At 46.7% G+C, this 14711-nt stretch overlaps 1 protein-coding gene across 1 annotated transcript in view; it reads left to right on the forward strand.

Annotated features, from left to right (window-relative positions):
- Positions 1-14180, forward strand: part of LOC106587290 (A disintegrin and metalloproteinase with thrombospondin motifs 18) — a 49141-nt gene extending 34961 nt beyond the window's left edge. The window contains exons 19-23 of the mRNA XM_014175539.3: positions 8740-8944; positions 9797-9991; positions 10380-10613; positions 11056-11254; positions 11358-14180. Coding sequence (XP_014031014.2) covers positions 8740-8944; positions 9797-9991; positions 10380-10613; positions 11056-11254; positions 11358-11476 — 952 coding nt within the window. The 3' untranslated portion in view covers positions 11477-14180. The remainder of the gene's footprint in view (positions 1-8739; positions 8945-9796; positions 9992-10379; positions 10614-11055; positions 11255-11357) is intronic.
- Positions 14181-14711: the final 531 nt, after the last annotated feature.

The following is a 14711-nucleotide window of genomic DNA, read 5'->3' on the forward strand; positions in this document are numbered from 1 at the left end:
CAGTTTCACTCTGCCTGACCGTCTGAGTACTGCTCGCACTGATAAGGCTCAGCCCAGAGACAGCTCTGAAGAAGACCTCCGCAGCCTCTCGTTTCTCCTCAGTGAGTGGTCTTCACCACCGGAGAGAAAGAATGAAGATGCTAGAAAAAGTCAGACAGAGATCACAGATTAAATTATTAGCCCATTAGTAACAACTGTCTGCTAAATTGGGATAGTCAACAATGTTCTACAACCACAACAGACCAGTAAAAGTAATTTCCAAAAACTTACTGGGCATCAGGAATCCTTTCAGACATTTTGGTTGATCTCATCATTCGGGGAATTTATTTCAGACACCAACCATTTTCTTCAGACACTGGATGCAATTCTCAACTTTGCAAATAAAAGTTGGGATATTGAATGGATTTCACTTTGAGCTCTGCTCCAGTGACAATCCATTCAGTTCCTATGGGACTGACTCGATTTACGATGCTCCATCTTCAAAGGAACAGCCATGAACCCGTCCGTAGAGAGACTCTTTGAGCCTGACACGCTGACAAAGAGATGACAAACGTCTCTCTCTCTCGCCACCCGCCTGTCATCCTCTCCTTGTTGTTGTCTGCCTGTGTTGTCTGATGTCCCACCCCTGCACTCACGTTACAGTACAGCGTATGTGAGTGATGGTGGGTGAGGGGGAAATCAGGACCATACGACTGTTTCCTTAAAGAAACAATAATAACCAGTGCAGCTTTCCCTGTCAAAATCTTGACAAATCGTTCAATAACAGTGGGTAATTGAAATGACTCTAAGCCTGGTGGGAGTCAGTGAGTGCCTTTGGTGTGTGTGTTGTTGTGTCAGCGCAGTACTGTTGCATCTTGGGGAGTGCGTTGGTACATCATTCTATTCTACATCATTATTTCTCGAGACATGTTTGTAGGCCTGGTGCTAGACCACTTAAACCACTCACTTTCTTCTGTGTTCAGGGGACTATCGTCGTAGAAATGTGACAGGAGCACATACCACAGAGATCATCTTCTCTTCTTCTGTGGTATGTGCTGCGGTCACAATTCTACGACGTCAGATTTCCACAGGCGGCTCACTGTATAGAAGGCTAAGACCAGAGACTGTGCTGCCCGCCTGTCTCTGAGAGGGTTAATAACCAGCCAGGGCGCTATCAGTTACAACTTAAACATTCTGCCACTGTTTTTCTGTGAGGCTCCCACCATTTGAGAGGGGGGTTTCTTCCCTGTAATCTGGGTCAAACTATATCTGTTATCTAGGGGAAAGGTTTAAATGGACCAGACCACTAATGACCTCCCCCCGTGTGAGCTGGAGAGGAAGTGTGCCGTCCAGGTGAATGATATCATCAACATAAATCCAAGAGCAGAGTCCTGTTCATCAGTACCAGACTCCTGAATCAGTGGACCCTGTTTCCCGCTGATTAAGTGTCAGGATTTATGGGATACCTTTTACAAATACTTCCAAACTGTATGGGCATGCTATCAAAAACAGAAAAGGAGGAGCGTAAAAGAGGCCCTCTTTCCATCGACTATCTGCAGTGCTGACAGGTCTGTCCATGTTTTATTATAGAGAGAGAGTCTGGATCCCCACAGGGCCAGATCAGTCTAGCCAGCCAGGAATCCAGCACTCAGTCCCAGCCCTATTGCGCCAACTCCAGCCCCAGCACCGGTCTAGAGCCCCAGCCTCAACCAGACAATGCAGGCTTGCCTGCAAGGGCCACTTGCTTGCAAGCAGTCACTGTGTAGTGTGGGGAATGGGCGAGATCAAACACCCCGAGGCCCGCTAGGAGCCAACTTTATCTGCCAGCCCAGGATGTCACCGGAAAGATAAAGGTTAATGCCTTAAAGAGTTTTGCAGTTCCCCTGGTGCATCCGTTTCTACTCTCTCGCTCTCTCCTTTCTTCTGTCTGTCTCCCAATGTTACTTTTGCTTCCCTTCTTTATTTATTTGATATGATTATTTATTTAGTTTATAGTTTATTTAGTGCTCTGAAGAAGATTCCTGTAGGCAGGCTGCAGCTGTAGAGTTACTTGTCTGGCTCTTCCTGGGTAGTTGTGGCACGTGTACCAAACTACGGGAGAAACAGAGAGACATCAGCAGGTAGGCCCAGAGCAGGGAGTAGGAGGAGGTGCTCAGAGAGGCTGCTGTTTTAGAGTGGTGCTTGAAGTTCTAACCTGAAGTGCTGTTGGTTGCTGTGCAACTGCTACTTTACACTTGAATAGATTGTTAGTATAGTAACAGGTTGTGCATCAGATGGAAAGTCAACGTTTGCCAGTGAAATGCAGCCCGTACCATGACAGTAAAATGTAACCACTGCATGAATGTAAAGCCATCCAGTATTTCTCAATATTCCCAACATTTTTCAAGTTAAATTGTATGGCTGGAAATATGGGAGTTATTGAAAGATTCCAGAAATACAAATTACAGCTAAGCCAACATTGGTTTGCAGTGAAGCACAGTAGTTCAACCTCATTCCAATGACATATTCTTATTTATATGGCAGTGAAAAAAGAGAGAAGAGAAATCTGAACCGGTGCTTTGCTAGACGGGCCGTGTTTCTCCCCTCAAAATTGCAGTTCAGCCTTCTCCCTCATTTATCAGAGATGGGTTTGAAGGGAAATGAAAGGTCTGACAGAAGGGCAGTAGGAGTGGCTGGTCGGCACCGGAGCCTCAGAACTCGACTGAGTCAGCTGTCCGTCCTCCATGCCCCTGGTCATGTGGTAGTTGGAGCAGTCATTTGTGCTAATCTCCCTGCGCCCAAAATGCCAAGACATAGTCTATTTTAGAGGCTGGCTGCTTTCATCGGAGGCTGAGAATGATCCACAGATACCAGAAGGCCACAACTAGTGGAGACGCTGAGTGTAGAATCCTGTCCCTCCCTACAGCCAGACCAGACCAGACCAGGCCAGGGGAGAGGAGAGTTGGGCTAAGGGGAGCTCTAAGGGGAGCTATGGGGTTAGCCTTATACTGTATGGTGGAAACCTTGCACTGTTTTAGTATGTTGTACACAAATCAAACCACATTTTATTAATCACATATTTGTAAAAAAAAAAAAGTGGACTTACAATGAAATGCTTACTTACGGCCCTTCCCAACATTTTTTACATTTGTTTTATTTAACCTTTATTTAACTAGGCAAGTCATTTACATTTACGTAATTTAGCAGACGCTCTTATCCAGAGCGACTTACAAATTGGTGCATTCACCTTATGATATCCAGTGGAACAACCACTTTACAATAGTACATCTATATCTTTTTTGGGGGGGGGGGGTGTAGAAGGATTACTTTATCCTATCCCAGGTATTCCTTAAAGAGGTGGGGTTTCAGGTGTCTCCGGAAGGTGGTGATTGACTCTGCTGTCCTGGCGTCGTGAGGGAGCTTGTTCCACCATTGGGGTGCCAGAGCAGCGAACAGTTTTGACTGGGCTGAGCGGGAACTGTGCTTCCGCAGAGGTAGGGAGGCGAGCAGGCCAGAGGTGGATGAACGCAGTGCCCTTCTTTGGGTGTAGGGACTGATCAGAGCCTGAAGGTACGGAGGTGCCGTTCCCCTCACAGCTCCGTAGGCAAGCACCATGGTCTTGTAGCAGATGCGAGCTTCAACTGGAAGCCAGTGGAGTGTGCGGAGGAGCGGGGTGACGTGCGAGAACTTGGGAAGGTTGAACACCAGACGGGCTGCGGCTTTCTGGATGAGTTGTAAGGGTTTAATGGCACAGGCAGGGAGCCCCGCCAGCAGCGAGTTGCAGTAATCCAGACAGGAGATGACAAGTGCCTGGATTAGGACCTGTGCCGCTTCCTGTGTAAGGCAGGGTCGTACTCTGCGAATGTTGTAGAGCATGAACCTACAGGATCGGGTCACCGCCTTGATGTTAGCTGAGAATGACAGGGTGTTGTCCAGGGTCACGCCAAGGCTCTTAGCACTCTGGGAGGAAGACACAATGGAGTTGTCAACCGTGATGGCGAGATCATGGAACGGGCAGTCCTTCCCCGGGAGGAAGAGCAGCTCCGTCTTGCCGAGGTTCAGCTTGAGGTGGTGATCCGTCATCCACACTGATATGTCTGCCAGACATGCAGAGATGCGATTTGCCACCTGGTTATCAGAAGGGGGAAAGGAGAAGATTAATTGTGTGTCGTCTGCGTAGCAATGATAGGAGAGACCATGTGAGGATATGACAGAGCCAAGTGACTTGGTGTATAGCGAGAATAGGAGAGGGCCTAGAACTGAGCCCTGGGGACACCAGTGGTGAGAGCACGTGGTGCGGAGACGGATTCTTGCCACGCCACCTGGTAGGAGCGACCTGTCAGGTAGGACGCAATCCAAGAGTGAGCCGCGCCGGAGAGGAGGATCTGATGGTTCACAGTATCAAAGGCAGCAGATAGGTCTAGAAGGATAAGAGCAGAGGAGAGAGAGTTAGCTTTAGCAGTGCGGAGAGCCTCCGTGACACAGAGAAGAGCGGTCTCAGTTGAATGGCCAGTCTTGAAACCTGATTGATTTGGATCAAGAAGGTCATTCTGAGAGAGATAGCAAGAGAGCTGGCCAAGGACGGCACGCTCAAGAGTTTTGGAGAGAAAAGAAAGAAGGGATACTGGTCTGTAGTTGTTGACATCGGAGGGATCGAGTGTAGGTTTTTTGAGAAGGGGTGCAACTCTCGCTCTCTTGAAGACGGAAGGGACGTAGCCAGCGGTCAAGGATGAGTTGATGAGCGAGGTGAGGAAGGGGAGAAGGTCTCCGGAAATGGTCTGGAGAAGAGAGGAGGGGATAGGGTCAAGCGGGCAGGTTGTTGGGCGGCCGGCCGTCACAAGTCGCAAGATTTCATCTGGAGAGAGAGGGGAGAAAGAGGTCAAAGCATAGGGTAGGGCAACGTGAGCAGGACCAGCGGTGTCGTTTGACTTAACAAACGAGGATCGAATGTCGTCAACCTTCTTTTCAAAATGGTTGACGAAGTCATCCGCAGAGAGGGAGGAGGGGGGGGAGGGGGAGGAGGATTCAGGAGGGAGGAGAAGGTGGCAAAGAGCTTCCTAGGGTTAGAGGCAGATGCTTGGAATTTAGAGTGGTAGAAAGTGGCTTTAACAGCAGAAACAGAGGAAGAAAATGTAGAGAGGAGGGAGTGAAAAGATGCCAGGTCCGCAGGGAGGCTAGTTTTCCTCCATTTCTGCTCGGCTGCCCGGAGCCCTATTCTGTGAGCTCGCAATGAGTCGTCAAGCCACGGAGCAGGAGGGGAGTTCCGAGCCGGCCGGGAGGATAGGGGACATAGAGAGTCAAAGGATGCAGAAAGGGAGGAGAGGAGGATTGAGGAAGCAGAATCAGGAGATTGGTTGGAGAAGGATTGAGCAGAGGGAAGAGATGATAGGATGGAAGAGGAGAGAGTAGCAGGAGAGAGAGAGCGAAGGTTGCGACGGCGCAATACCATCTGAGTAGGGGCAGAGTGAGTACTGTTGGAGGAGAGCGAGAGGGAAAAGGATACAAGGTAGTGGTCGAAAACTTGGAGGGGAGTTGCAGTGAGATTAGTAGAAGAACAGCATCTAGTAAAGATGAGGTCAAGCGTATTGCCTGCCTTGTGAGTAGGGGGGGACGGTGAGAGGGTGATTTCAAAAGAGGAGAGGAGTGGAATGAAGGAGGCAGAGAGAAATGAGTCAAAGGTAGACGTAGGGAGGTAAAAGTCACCCAGAACTGTGAGGGGTGAGCCATCCTCAGGAAAGGAACTTATCAAGGCGTCAAGCTCATTGATGAACTCTCCAAGGGAACCTGGAGGGCGATAAATGATAAGGATGTTAAGCTTGAATGGGCTAGTGACTGTGACAGCATGGAATTCAAATGAGGAGATAGACAGTTAAAACAAATTCTTATTTACAATGACGGCCTACACCGGCCAAACCCTCCCCTAACCCGGACGACGCTGGGCCAATTGTGCGCCGCCCTATGGGACGCCCGGTTCTGATACAGCCCTTGATTGAACAAGGGTCTGTAGTGATGCCTCTAGCACTGAGATGCAGTGCCTTAGACCATTGTCCCACTCGGGAGCAGAGAGAGAAAATAGAGAAATAATAGAAAAGTAAAACATGTAATAATAAAAGTAATAATAGTTACACAATTAGTAACAACTTGGCTATATACAGTTGAAGTTAGAAGTTTACATACACCTTAGCCAAATACATTTAAACTCAGTTTTTTCACAATTCCTGACATGTAATCCTAGTAAGAATTCCCTGTCTTAGGTCAGTTAGGATCACCACTTTATTTTAAGAATGTGAAATGTCAGAATAATAGTAGAGACAATGATTTATTTCAGCTCTTATTTCTTTCATCACATTCCCAGTAGGTCAGAAGTCTACATACACTGAATTAGTATTTGGTAGCATTGCCTTTAAATTGTTTAACTTAGTGTCAAACATTTCGGGCAGCCTTCCACAAGCTTCCCACAATAAGTTGGGTGAATTTTGGCCCATTCCTCCTGACCGAGCTGGTGTAACTGAGTCAGGTTTGTCGGCCTCCTTGCTCGCACACGCTTTTTCAGTTCTGCACACAAATGTTCTATAGGATTGAGGTCAGGGCTTTGTGATGGCCACTCCAGTACCTTGACTTTGTTGTCCTTAAGCCATTTTGCCACAACTTAGGAAGTATGCTTGGGGTCATTGTCTATTTGGAAGACCCATTTGCGACCAATCTTAGCTTCCTGACTGATGTCTTGAGATGTTGCTTCAATATATCCACATACTTTTCTTTCTCATGACGCCATCTATTTTGTGAAGTGCACCAGTCCCTTCTGCAGCAAAGCACCCCCACAACATGATGCTGCCACACCATGCTTCACGGTTGGGATGGTGTTCTTCGGCTTGCAAGCCTCATTATGGCCAATCAGTTCTATTTTTGTTTCATCAGACCAGAGGACATTTCTCCAGAAAGTACAATCTTTGTCCCAATGTGCAGTTGCAAACCGTAGTCTGGCTTTTTTTATGGCGGTTTTGGAGCAGTGGCTTCTTCCTTGCTGAATGACCTTTCAAGTTATGACGATATAGGACTCGTTTTACTGTGAATATAGATACTTTTGTACCTGTTTCCTCCAGCATCTTCACAATGTCCTTTGCTGTTGTTCTGGGATTGATTTGCACTTTTCGCACCAAAGTACGTTCATTTCTAGGAGACAGAACGCGTCTCCTTCCTGAGTGGTATGACGGCTATGTGGTCCCTTGGTGTTTATACTGGCGAACTATTGTTTGTATAGATGAACGTGGTACCTTCAGGCGTTTGGAAATTGCTCCCAAGGATGAACCAGACTTGTGGAGGTCTACGATTTTTTTTCTGAGGTCTTGGCTGATTTCTTTTGATTTTCCCATGATGTCAAGCAAGAGCCACTGAGTTTGAAGGTAGGCCTTGAAATAAATCCACAGGTACACCTCCAATTGACTCAAATGATATCAATTAGCCCATCAGAAGCTTCTAAAGCCATTACATAATTTTCTGGAATTTTCCAAGCTGTTTAAAGGCACAGTCAACTTAGTGTATGTAAACTTCTGATCCACTGGAATTGTGATCCAGTGAATTAATTATAAGTGAAATAATCTGTCTGTAAACAATTGTTGTAAAAATGACTTGTGTCATGCACAAAGTAGATGTCCTAACCGACTTGCCAAAACTATAGTTTGTTAACAAGAAATTTGTGGATTGGTTGAAAAACGAGTTTTAATAACTCCAACCTAAGTGTATGTAAACTTCCGACTTCAACTGTACACCACCGGTCAAAAGTTTTCTATTTACTACATGATTCCATATGTGTTATTTCATAGTTTTGATATCTTCACTATTATTCTACAGTGTAGAAAATAGTAAAAAATTAAGAAAAAGCCTTGAATAAGTAGGTGTTGTAAAATTTTTGACCGATAGTGGACACGGGGTACCAGTACCGAGTCGATGTGTAGGGTTGCGAGGTAATTGAGGTAGATATGTACTAGGAATAAAGTGACAGATAGTAAACAGTAGTAGTAGCGTATGTGATGAATAAAAAAAAGTTTGTGCAAAAATGGTCAATGCAGATACTCTGGGTAGCTATTTGGCTAGCTATTTAGCAGTCTTATGGCTTGGGGATAGAAGCTGTTCAGGGTCCTGTTGGTTCCAGACTTGGTGTATCGGTACAGCTTTCCGTGCAGTAGCAGAGAGAACAGCCTATGACTTGGGTGGCTGGAGTCTTTGACCATTTTTAGGGCATTCCTCGGACATCGCTTGGTATGGAGATGGATGGCTGGGAGATCGGCCCCAGTGATGTACTGTTTATGTTTAGATTCTCATGTGTGTGCTGCGTGCAGAGGTGGGTGCTGATGCTTGTAGAGCACATATGCAGTATATTTGTGTGAGTGTGTGTGCGTGTGTCTCTGTCCTTCCTGTGGGCACAGGGGAGAGAGTGATGGGTGTATTTAGACCCCAAATAAATTATACATATTTAGGAAATCTGTGGTTCCTTGCCGGGATTAGGGATCTGTGTCATGTGGTTGACACGCTTATGACAGAGGTTAGGAGGGGAAAGTAAACAGCCAAATCATCTGTTTGGAATGGTTCCCTGCTGACTGTGCTGAGTTCAGCAGTTATTCTGCGTGTGTGTTTATGACTGTGAGATTATGTGCAGGTTTATGAGTCACTCTAAGAGCTATACCGCCATTCTGTTTCTCATAATTCAGTGACTCTTTTTCGAGGGGCATTTTTTTAGTTTGGTACTTGGGCTGACACATCTCTCTCCATTTCTCTCCTCAGCTGGACGACAGGGGACTGGGGGCCCTGCAGTCGGTCCTGTGGGGGTGGGCAACAGACACGTCACATCCAGTGCTTGCGTAAGGTGACGTACCAGCGGGAGGAGGTGGTGGCTCACTCCCTGTGCCCGGTCATCGCCCCAGCCCAGGTGCAGCCCTGCCACACCCAGGCTTGCCCACCTGAGTGGAGCTCGGGAGCCTGGTCGCAGGTAGGCCACACTGCATGACATGCCCATATACTGCCTATTATAGTTTGAAAAAGGCCATTTTGTAATTCTTTTTTAAATTGCTTCTATAAGACTTTGAGATGTGTCAGCTAGCACTGCAATTAATTAGCAAATGTCTGTGGTGGCTTAATGTATGGGGAAAACACTTCTCTGCCCTCTGCTGGACACATGGTTAATTGCGTACACCCTGGCCTGAGAACAGGACACAGACTGCAGAGAACTATTTAAATCATATTATCATCATTAATCGCACACCATTATTGTGAGTCCCTCAATTTAGTTGGCTAGGCAAAACTGACATGGCCAGATTTAGGCTATGATACCTAGTCGTGATCAGTGTTCTCCATCTTAGTCAGTAGTGACTGAGATCTCCATCTGCTGTTTCTATAAAAGCCTGTCTGTCAGTGATACCGCAGATACCTGGAGGGATGTTTCTCTTTACTGCATTATCTGATGTATATGCTTTTATTAAGCAGTGCATAGTATATGGTACAAATAAAATAACTTGAATTCCAGGTCTTTTCACGGCTTATTCAATACTTCAAACATACACTGTTACAGTACGTTATACTGTCTTTCAGAGTTCTCAGGCTATCTCAAGTTGAGTGTGTCTCTTTGCAGAGAGAGCCCAGAGTGATTTAGTGCACTGACTACATCCCTTATTAGCTACATCCCTTATTGGCTACATCCCTTATTGGCTACATCCCTTATTGGCTACACCCCTTATTGACTGCATCCTTCACAGGGTTCAGACGCAATTCATTCTGAGCATGCCTCCCAGTATGAGTTCAGGCTGAGTTTACCAGACCCTCTGTTCCTCTGCTCTCCTCTCAGTGTTCCAAGTCGTGTGGGCGTGGGATGAAGAAGCGTGGCGTGTTCTGCAGAAGCACTGACCCCGGAGCAAAGGCTGTGGTGGTGCCGGACAGTATGTGTAAGCCACACCACAAACCCAAGGCCCAGGAGACCTGCGTTGTGCGCCGCTGCCCCAAGAATGACCGGCTGCAGTGGTTCACAACACCCTGGAGCGAGGTAGGGACTCACGGAGACAGACAGACGCAGATGCTGTACAAACACACCCACACATACTTTGTATAACCTTGTACACACCGACGCACAAAGAAACCCAAACATGCATTGAAGATTGTCTAGACAGAAATGCATTTGCGACAAACATACACATCCAGAGTGCTGATGCTGTGTCCCCTCGTCAAAACAAAGCAAATAGCCTGAATACCAAAGGCAAACATTTCAGACATTCACTTTATAAGTTGAACACTGTTGCTATGGCGATGCGGGGTGACCTTGCCTTGTTCTCTCCACTGGGGGACCAGCTGTTCTCTCTGAGAGTTCTCACATTGTCTTATTCTCTCCGTTCTCTTTTTGCTAATGGTGCCTCCTCTGGCCATTCTCTCCGCAGTGCTCCACATCCTGTGGTCCAGGTGTCAGAAGGAGAGAGCTGCGTTGTAGGGAGAGGGATTCACAGGGGGGCTACACAGAGTTCCCTATGAGAAGGTGCAGGAACCTTCCCAAACCCTCTGGGGAGCTCCAGCAGACCTGCAGCACGGGGCCGTGCCCAGAGCCTCGACCTGTCGTCCCAGGAAGGACAGCCAGTGCAGTGGTCTTGGGCTGGTACTCTTCTCCTTGGCAGCAGGTATGTATATCCACTCTCCATCCACCCTGCCTGTTCTCCCAGACATGATGGGGATTTATGTTGAATGGATGTGGATTTAGTGAAACATCCTCTCTCGCTCTCGACTCTCGACTCTCGCTCTCTATCTCTCTGTTGTCAGGCCCAAAGGGGGTGGTATTCATGTATATGTATGTAGTATCTACCAAGGCAACCTCTTACAGTCTGACATCTGACTTCCCCTTGATCAGGGGGCCTGTGATGTCTGTATGCACGTAGGCTCTCTCTCTTCTCCCTAGACATAGCTTGGAGGTAATGCACATGGTGTATGCATTCGTAATCTATTCTATGTACGATCTTCAACCACCTCTCTCTCTCTCTCTCTCTCTCTCTCTCTCTCTCTCTCTCTCTCTCTCTCTCTCTCTCTCTCTCTCTCTCTCTCTCTCTCTCTCTCTCTCTCTCTCAGTGTTCTGTATCCTGTGGGGGAGGGGTACAGTCCCGTTCTATCCAGTGTCTGAGACAGGGACGTCCTGCAGCTGGATGCCTGAACCCCCAGAGACCCATAACATCCCGGGCCTGCAACACACACTTCTGTCCTGCTCCTCGTCCTGCTCCTCCTGTTCACGTACCTGCCCACATTCCTGCTCCTGGGCCAACCCTCAAAGGTGAACTACTTCAACAACTCATAGAAACTATCGTAAAGTTCTGTCTGACACTTTTGTTGGTGCGCGTTTAATAACACTATCCCCTTGATCTTCTCTCCATCAGACGAACAGTCTTGTGTTGACTTCTTCAGCTGGTGTCACCTGGTTCCTCAGCACAGTGTGTGCAATCACAAGTTCTACGGACATCAGTGCTGCAAGTCCTGCAATGGCAAAAAGCTATAAGTTCGGAGGACTCTTTTTCCCATGAGCCTCTAGCTGCAAATTGCGTAATATGCGCTACAACTCTAAAGGTTGCTGTGGTTGAAAATACATTTTGGGCCATAATGCACAAGAGAACTGAGGTGCAGTCTCTGTTCCTGGAGTACTTGACTAACAGTGGTTAGCAAAATAAAAGAGAATAATCTCCATCTTTCTGGATACGTTGTGCTAAAGATGGCAATGTGGGCAAAGACATTCATGCGAAAGCAGCATCTCATAACTGGAAATACAGTGCAACTAATCATTGCAGGACATTCTCTGTGTAAATATATGTATTGTATGTCCTGATATTGTCAACATCTAACTCCAAGTCACCAAGAGAGCTCTGATAATATCTGCATTTTAGCTCACTCATGTTTTGGATATTTAAAGGCATCTGGTTTCAGACGTCATTTTAAGTTATTATGGCACACATGTAATTTAGCATTTGTCAGGTATACCATGGGCTTTGTGTGCTGCATGTGCTCCATGTTTCAAGCTCTTTACATGTAGCAGGCTACCTATCACAGAAACTCAGCAGGTTCAATAATTAGACTGTACATTATACATGTAAAACTTTAAAAGGCATTTTGAAGTTGATCACAACTCCCAAATGCACTTATCAGGCCTGGTCCCTCTATCTCTCATGGTTCATAATTGGTGCTTTATTGTGTAACAAGAGACAGTACTTACAGTACATGTGTACGTTCCATACGTCTTCATGTTGTGAATACATGCATATTTGTGTATGAGAAAATAACATTTGTTGACCCATATTTTAATGTATGCTCCAAGTGTCCTGAGCAAGGCAGTTAACCCACTGTTCCCCGGGCGCCGGTGACGTGGGCGTTGATTAAGGCAGCCTCTCACACCACTCTGATTCAGAGGGGTTGGGTTAAATGCGGAAGACACATTTCAGTTGTATGCATTCAGTTGTACAACTATCTAGGTATCCCCCTTCCCTTTCTTGTGAAAATATTGGTGCAATTCTGACAGCCGCCGGGAAACCGTATGTTCTTTCCCCATCCATCATAATGATAAGGAAACATCCTCTGTCTATTGGGCCAGCAGCACTGAACCTAGGTCCTCTCACACCGGGTAGATATGATGCCAAATCATTAACTAGCGCTGGGTATAGCCACAGAGGATCCCCCAGACTTCCACCACTCATTCATGAAAATCAATGTCTGCAGGCTAGTAAAGGGAGCTGTGGATGGGGCCGTGTCAGAGAAGATGCTTTCTTTCCTCGGCCTGGCCAGGTGGGAGATGTGGAGAGAAGTGGTAGGCGAGAGTTGGCGGCATAGTTGGGAGGGAGGAAGGGGTAGCCAGGGTTGAGGTTGTCACTTGCTCTCGACATACTTTTTCAGAATGCTAATTAGTCACAGAGCCTGGCGTGGTGGGAGCAGACAGACTTTGGGGGGGGGGGGGGGGGGGGGGGGAGCAGAGCAGAGCAGACCAACAAAGGCCTCTAAAGAGGGCTGCTGCATACTTCACTCTGTTTACTCTGCCCCTGCTCTCACCATCCAGACCAGCTCTGTTTGGTTTGTTTGAGAAAATGTCAGCATCCCTCCACTCCCCCGCTCCCTCTCTCGTGACCCCCACCTTCATTTTTAGCATCAGTCAGTGCTATGAAATACTGTAGATCGCAGCTACGTGATGGTAAATCCCATTTTTGCACTATTGGCCATGTGGAAGGCAATGGGATAGCCAGTTGTACAGACAGAAAAGGCAACCTACTTCCAGCCAGCAGGGAGAGAAACAGGAAGACCATGGCTAGAGTGTACGATGTTGTTTGCTGTAAATCATAAAGATCCTAAGTCTCCCCCTGCTCCCCAGAGAGGGATGGCCCCATACAGAGAGAGCTGTCTGGTCTGGTCAGAGGCTCTGTGACCAGGGAGTTGTTTTTCCTCCTCCTCAGCCTGCTCTCCATCAGTGGCTTGGAATGGAGAGTGTAGAGGGACAGAGAGAGAAAGACTGATATGATCGTGAAGGACATTCCTGAGCGGTGGCTCTCTCTGTCTCTGGTCTGGCCTACTCACGGCTAACACTGTCATTATCATGGGAGGCTACCATTCCTTCCAATACCACAGCTTCCTCCCCTGCCTTCACCAGGCCTGAACAGCATCCCTGCAACCTACGCTCACAAAGGGTCAAGATGGACTGTTGACTTTTCCTTCTCCCTTTCTTGCTATACTCGCATGGTCATTTTATGTTTTTGTTTGTTTGTTATATTGGTTATGAACTAGTTTCCACCAGGGATGGTACTCTCTCTGTGTTATAAAACCACTCAATTAGTTTCCAGTCCCTGTGAATTGTCTGTGTGAATTATCTCTAGTTAAGTGTGTTGAACTAATGCTCTCAAATAGACTTTCAAATGTCACATTGGGCTGTAGGAGGACATGGGAGTGGGGAATATTTGATTTTACGTGTGTTTTTCATCAGCCTTGCATCATTCATATTTCTATATGTGTTGTTCGTGTTATTTTCTATGTCCTGTACAGTTGTTGTATACTCTATTGTCTTTTCACCTGTAAAGACAGGAAAAGTGTGTAATTTATTACAGTTTCATTGGATCTGAGATACTGAACACTATTGGTTGAGAGGGGAGCTGCTTGTAATATAGAGCATGACCAGTGTAATATTTAATAATTTTTCTCTAAGTTTTATAATAAAACTATGACAAAATGTATTCCCCCTACCTCTCCGATGCTCCTAATACTTTTGTGCCAAACTCGGCGGGAGGGATGATTGGGTTTAATCAACACGTTTCTCTCAATCTAACCTGAATCATGACGGCAGGAATCCCCCATCATTTCCACTGCACGCTTACTACCCTACTGAGAGGCAGGCACGGCAGGGTGAATTCTAAACACCTAGCGGATCATTGCAGCCATGTTGTACATTTTCAGGGGTAGTGATGGGGCTGGGAGTTGTCGGTTTTTCAGCTATATTCTTTCCTTTGTTCATGGGAAGATGTATGCCTTGTCATGGTCCTGTGCATAACAGCCCCCTTTGTTTCATCCATGATCACCAGCCCGCTCTCTGTCAACTCCATCCTCCCCAAACACTCACAACACCGCTCACATACAGACCTGTCACCACGGTACAGTGCACCCTTTGGTTATTTCTCCTCATTATCTACTTCCGCTCATTTATTTAGAAATACACTGTAGAGATGATTCATTTCAAAGAACATGCTACTGTGTCTCTGTATATACTC

The sequence above is a fragment of the Salmo salar genome, chromosome 26 (genome assembly GCF_965601325.2).
Source record: "Salmo salar chromosome 26, fSalSal1, whole genome shotgun sequence".
NCBI classification, from domain to species: Eukaryota; Metazoa; Chordata; class Actinopteri; order Salmoniformes; family Salmonidae; genus Salmo; species Salmo salar.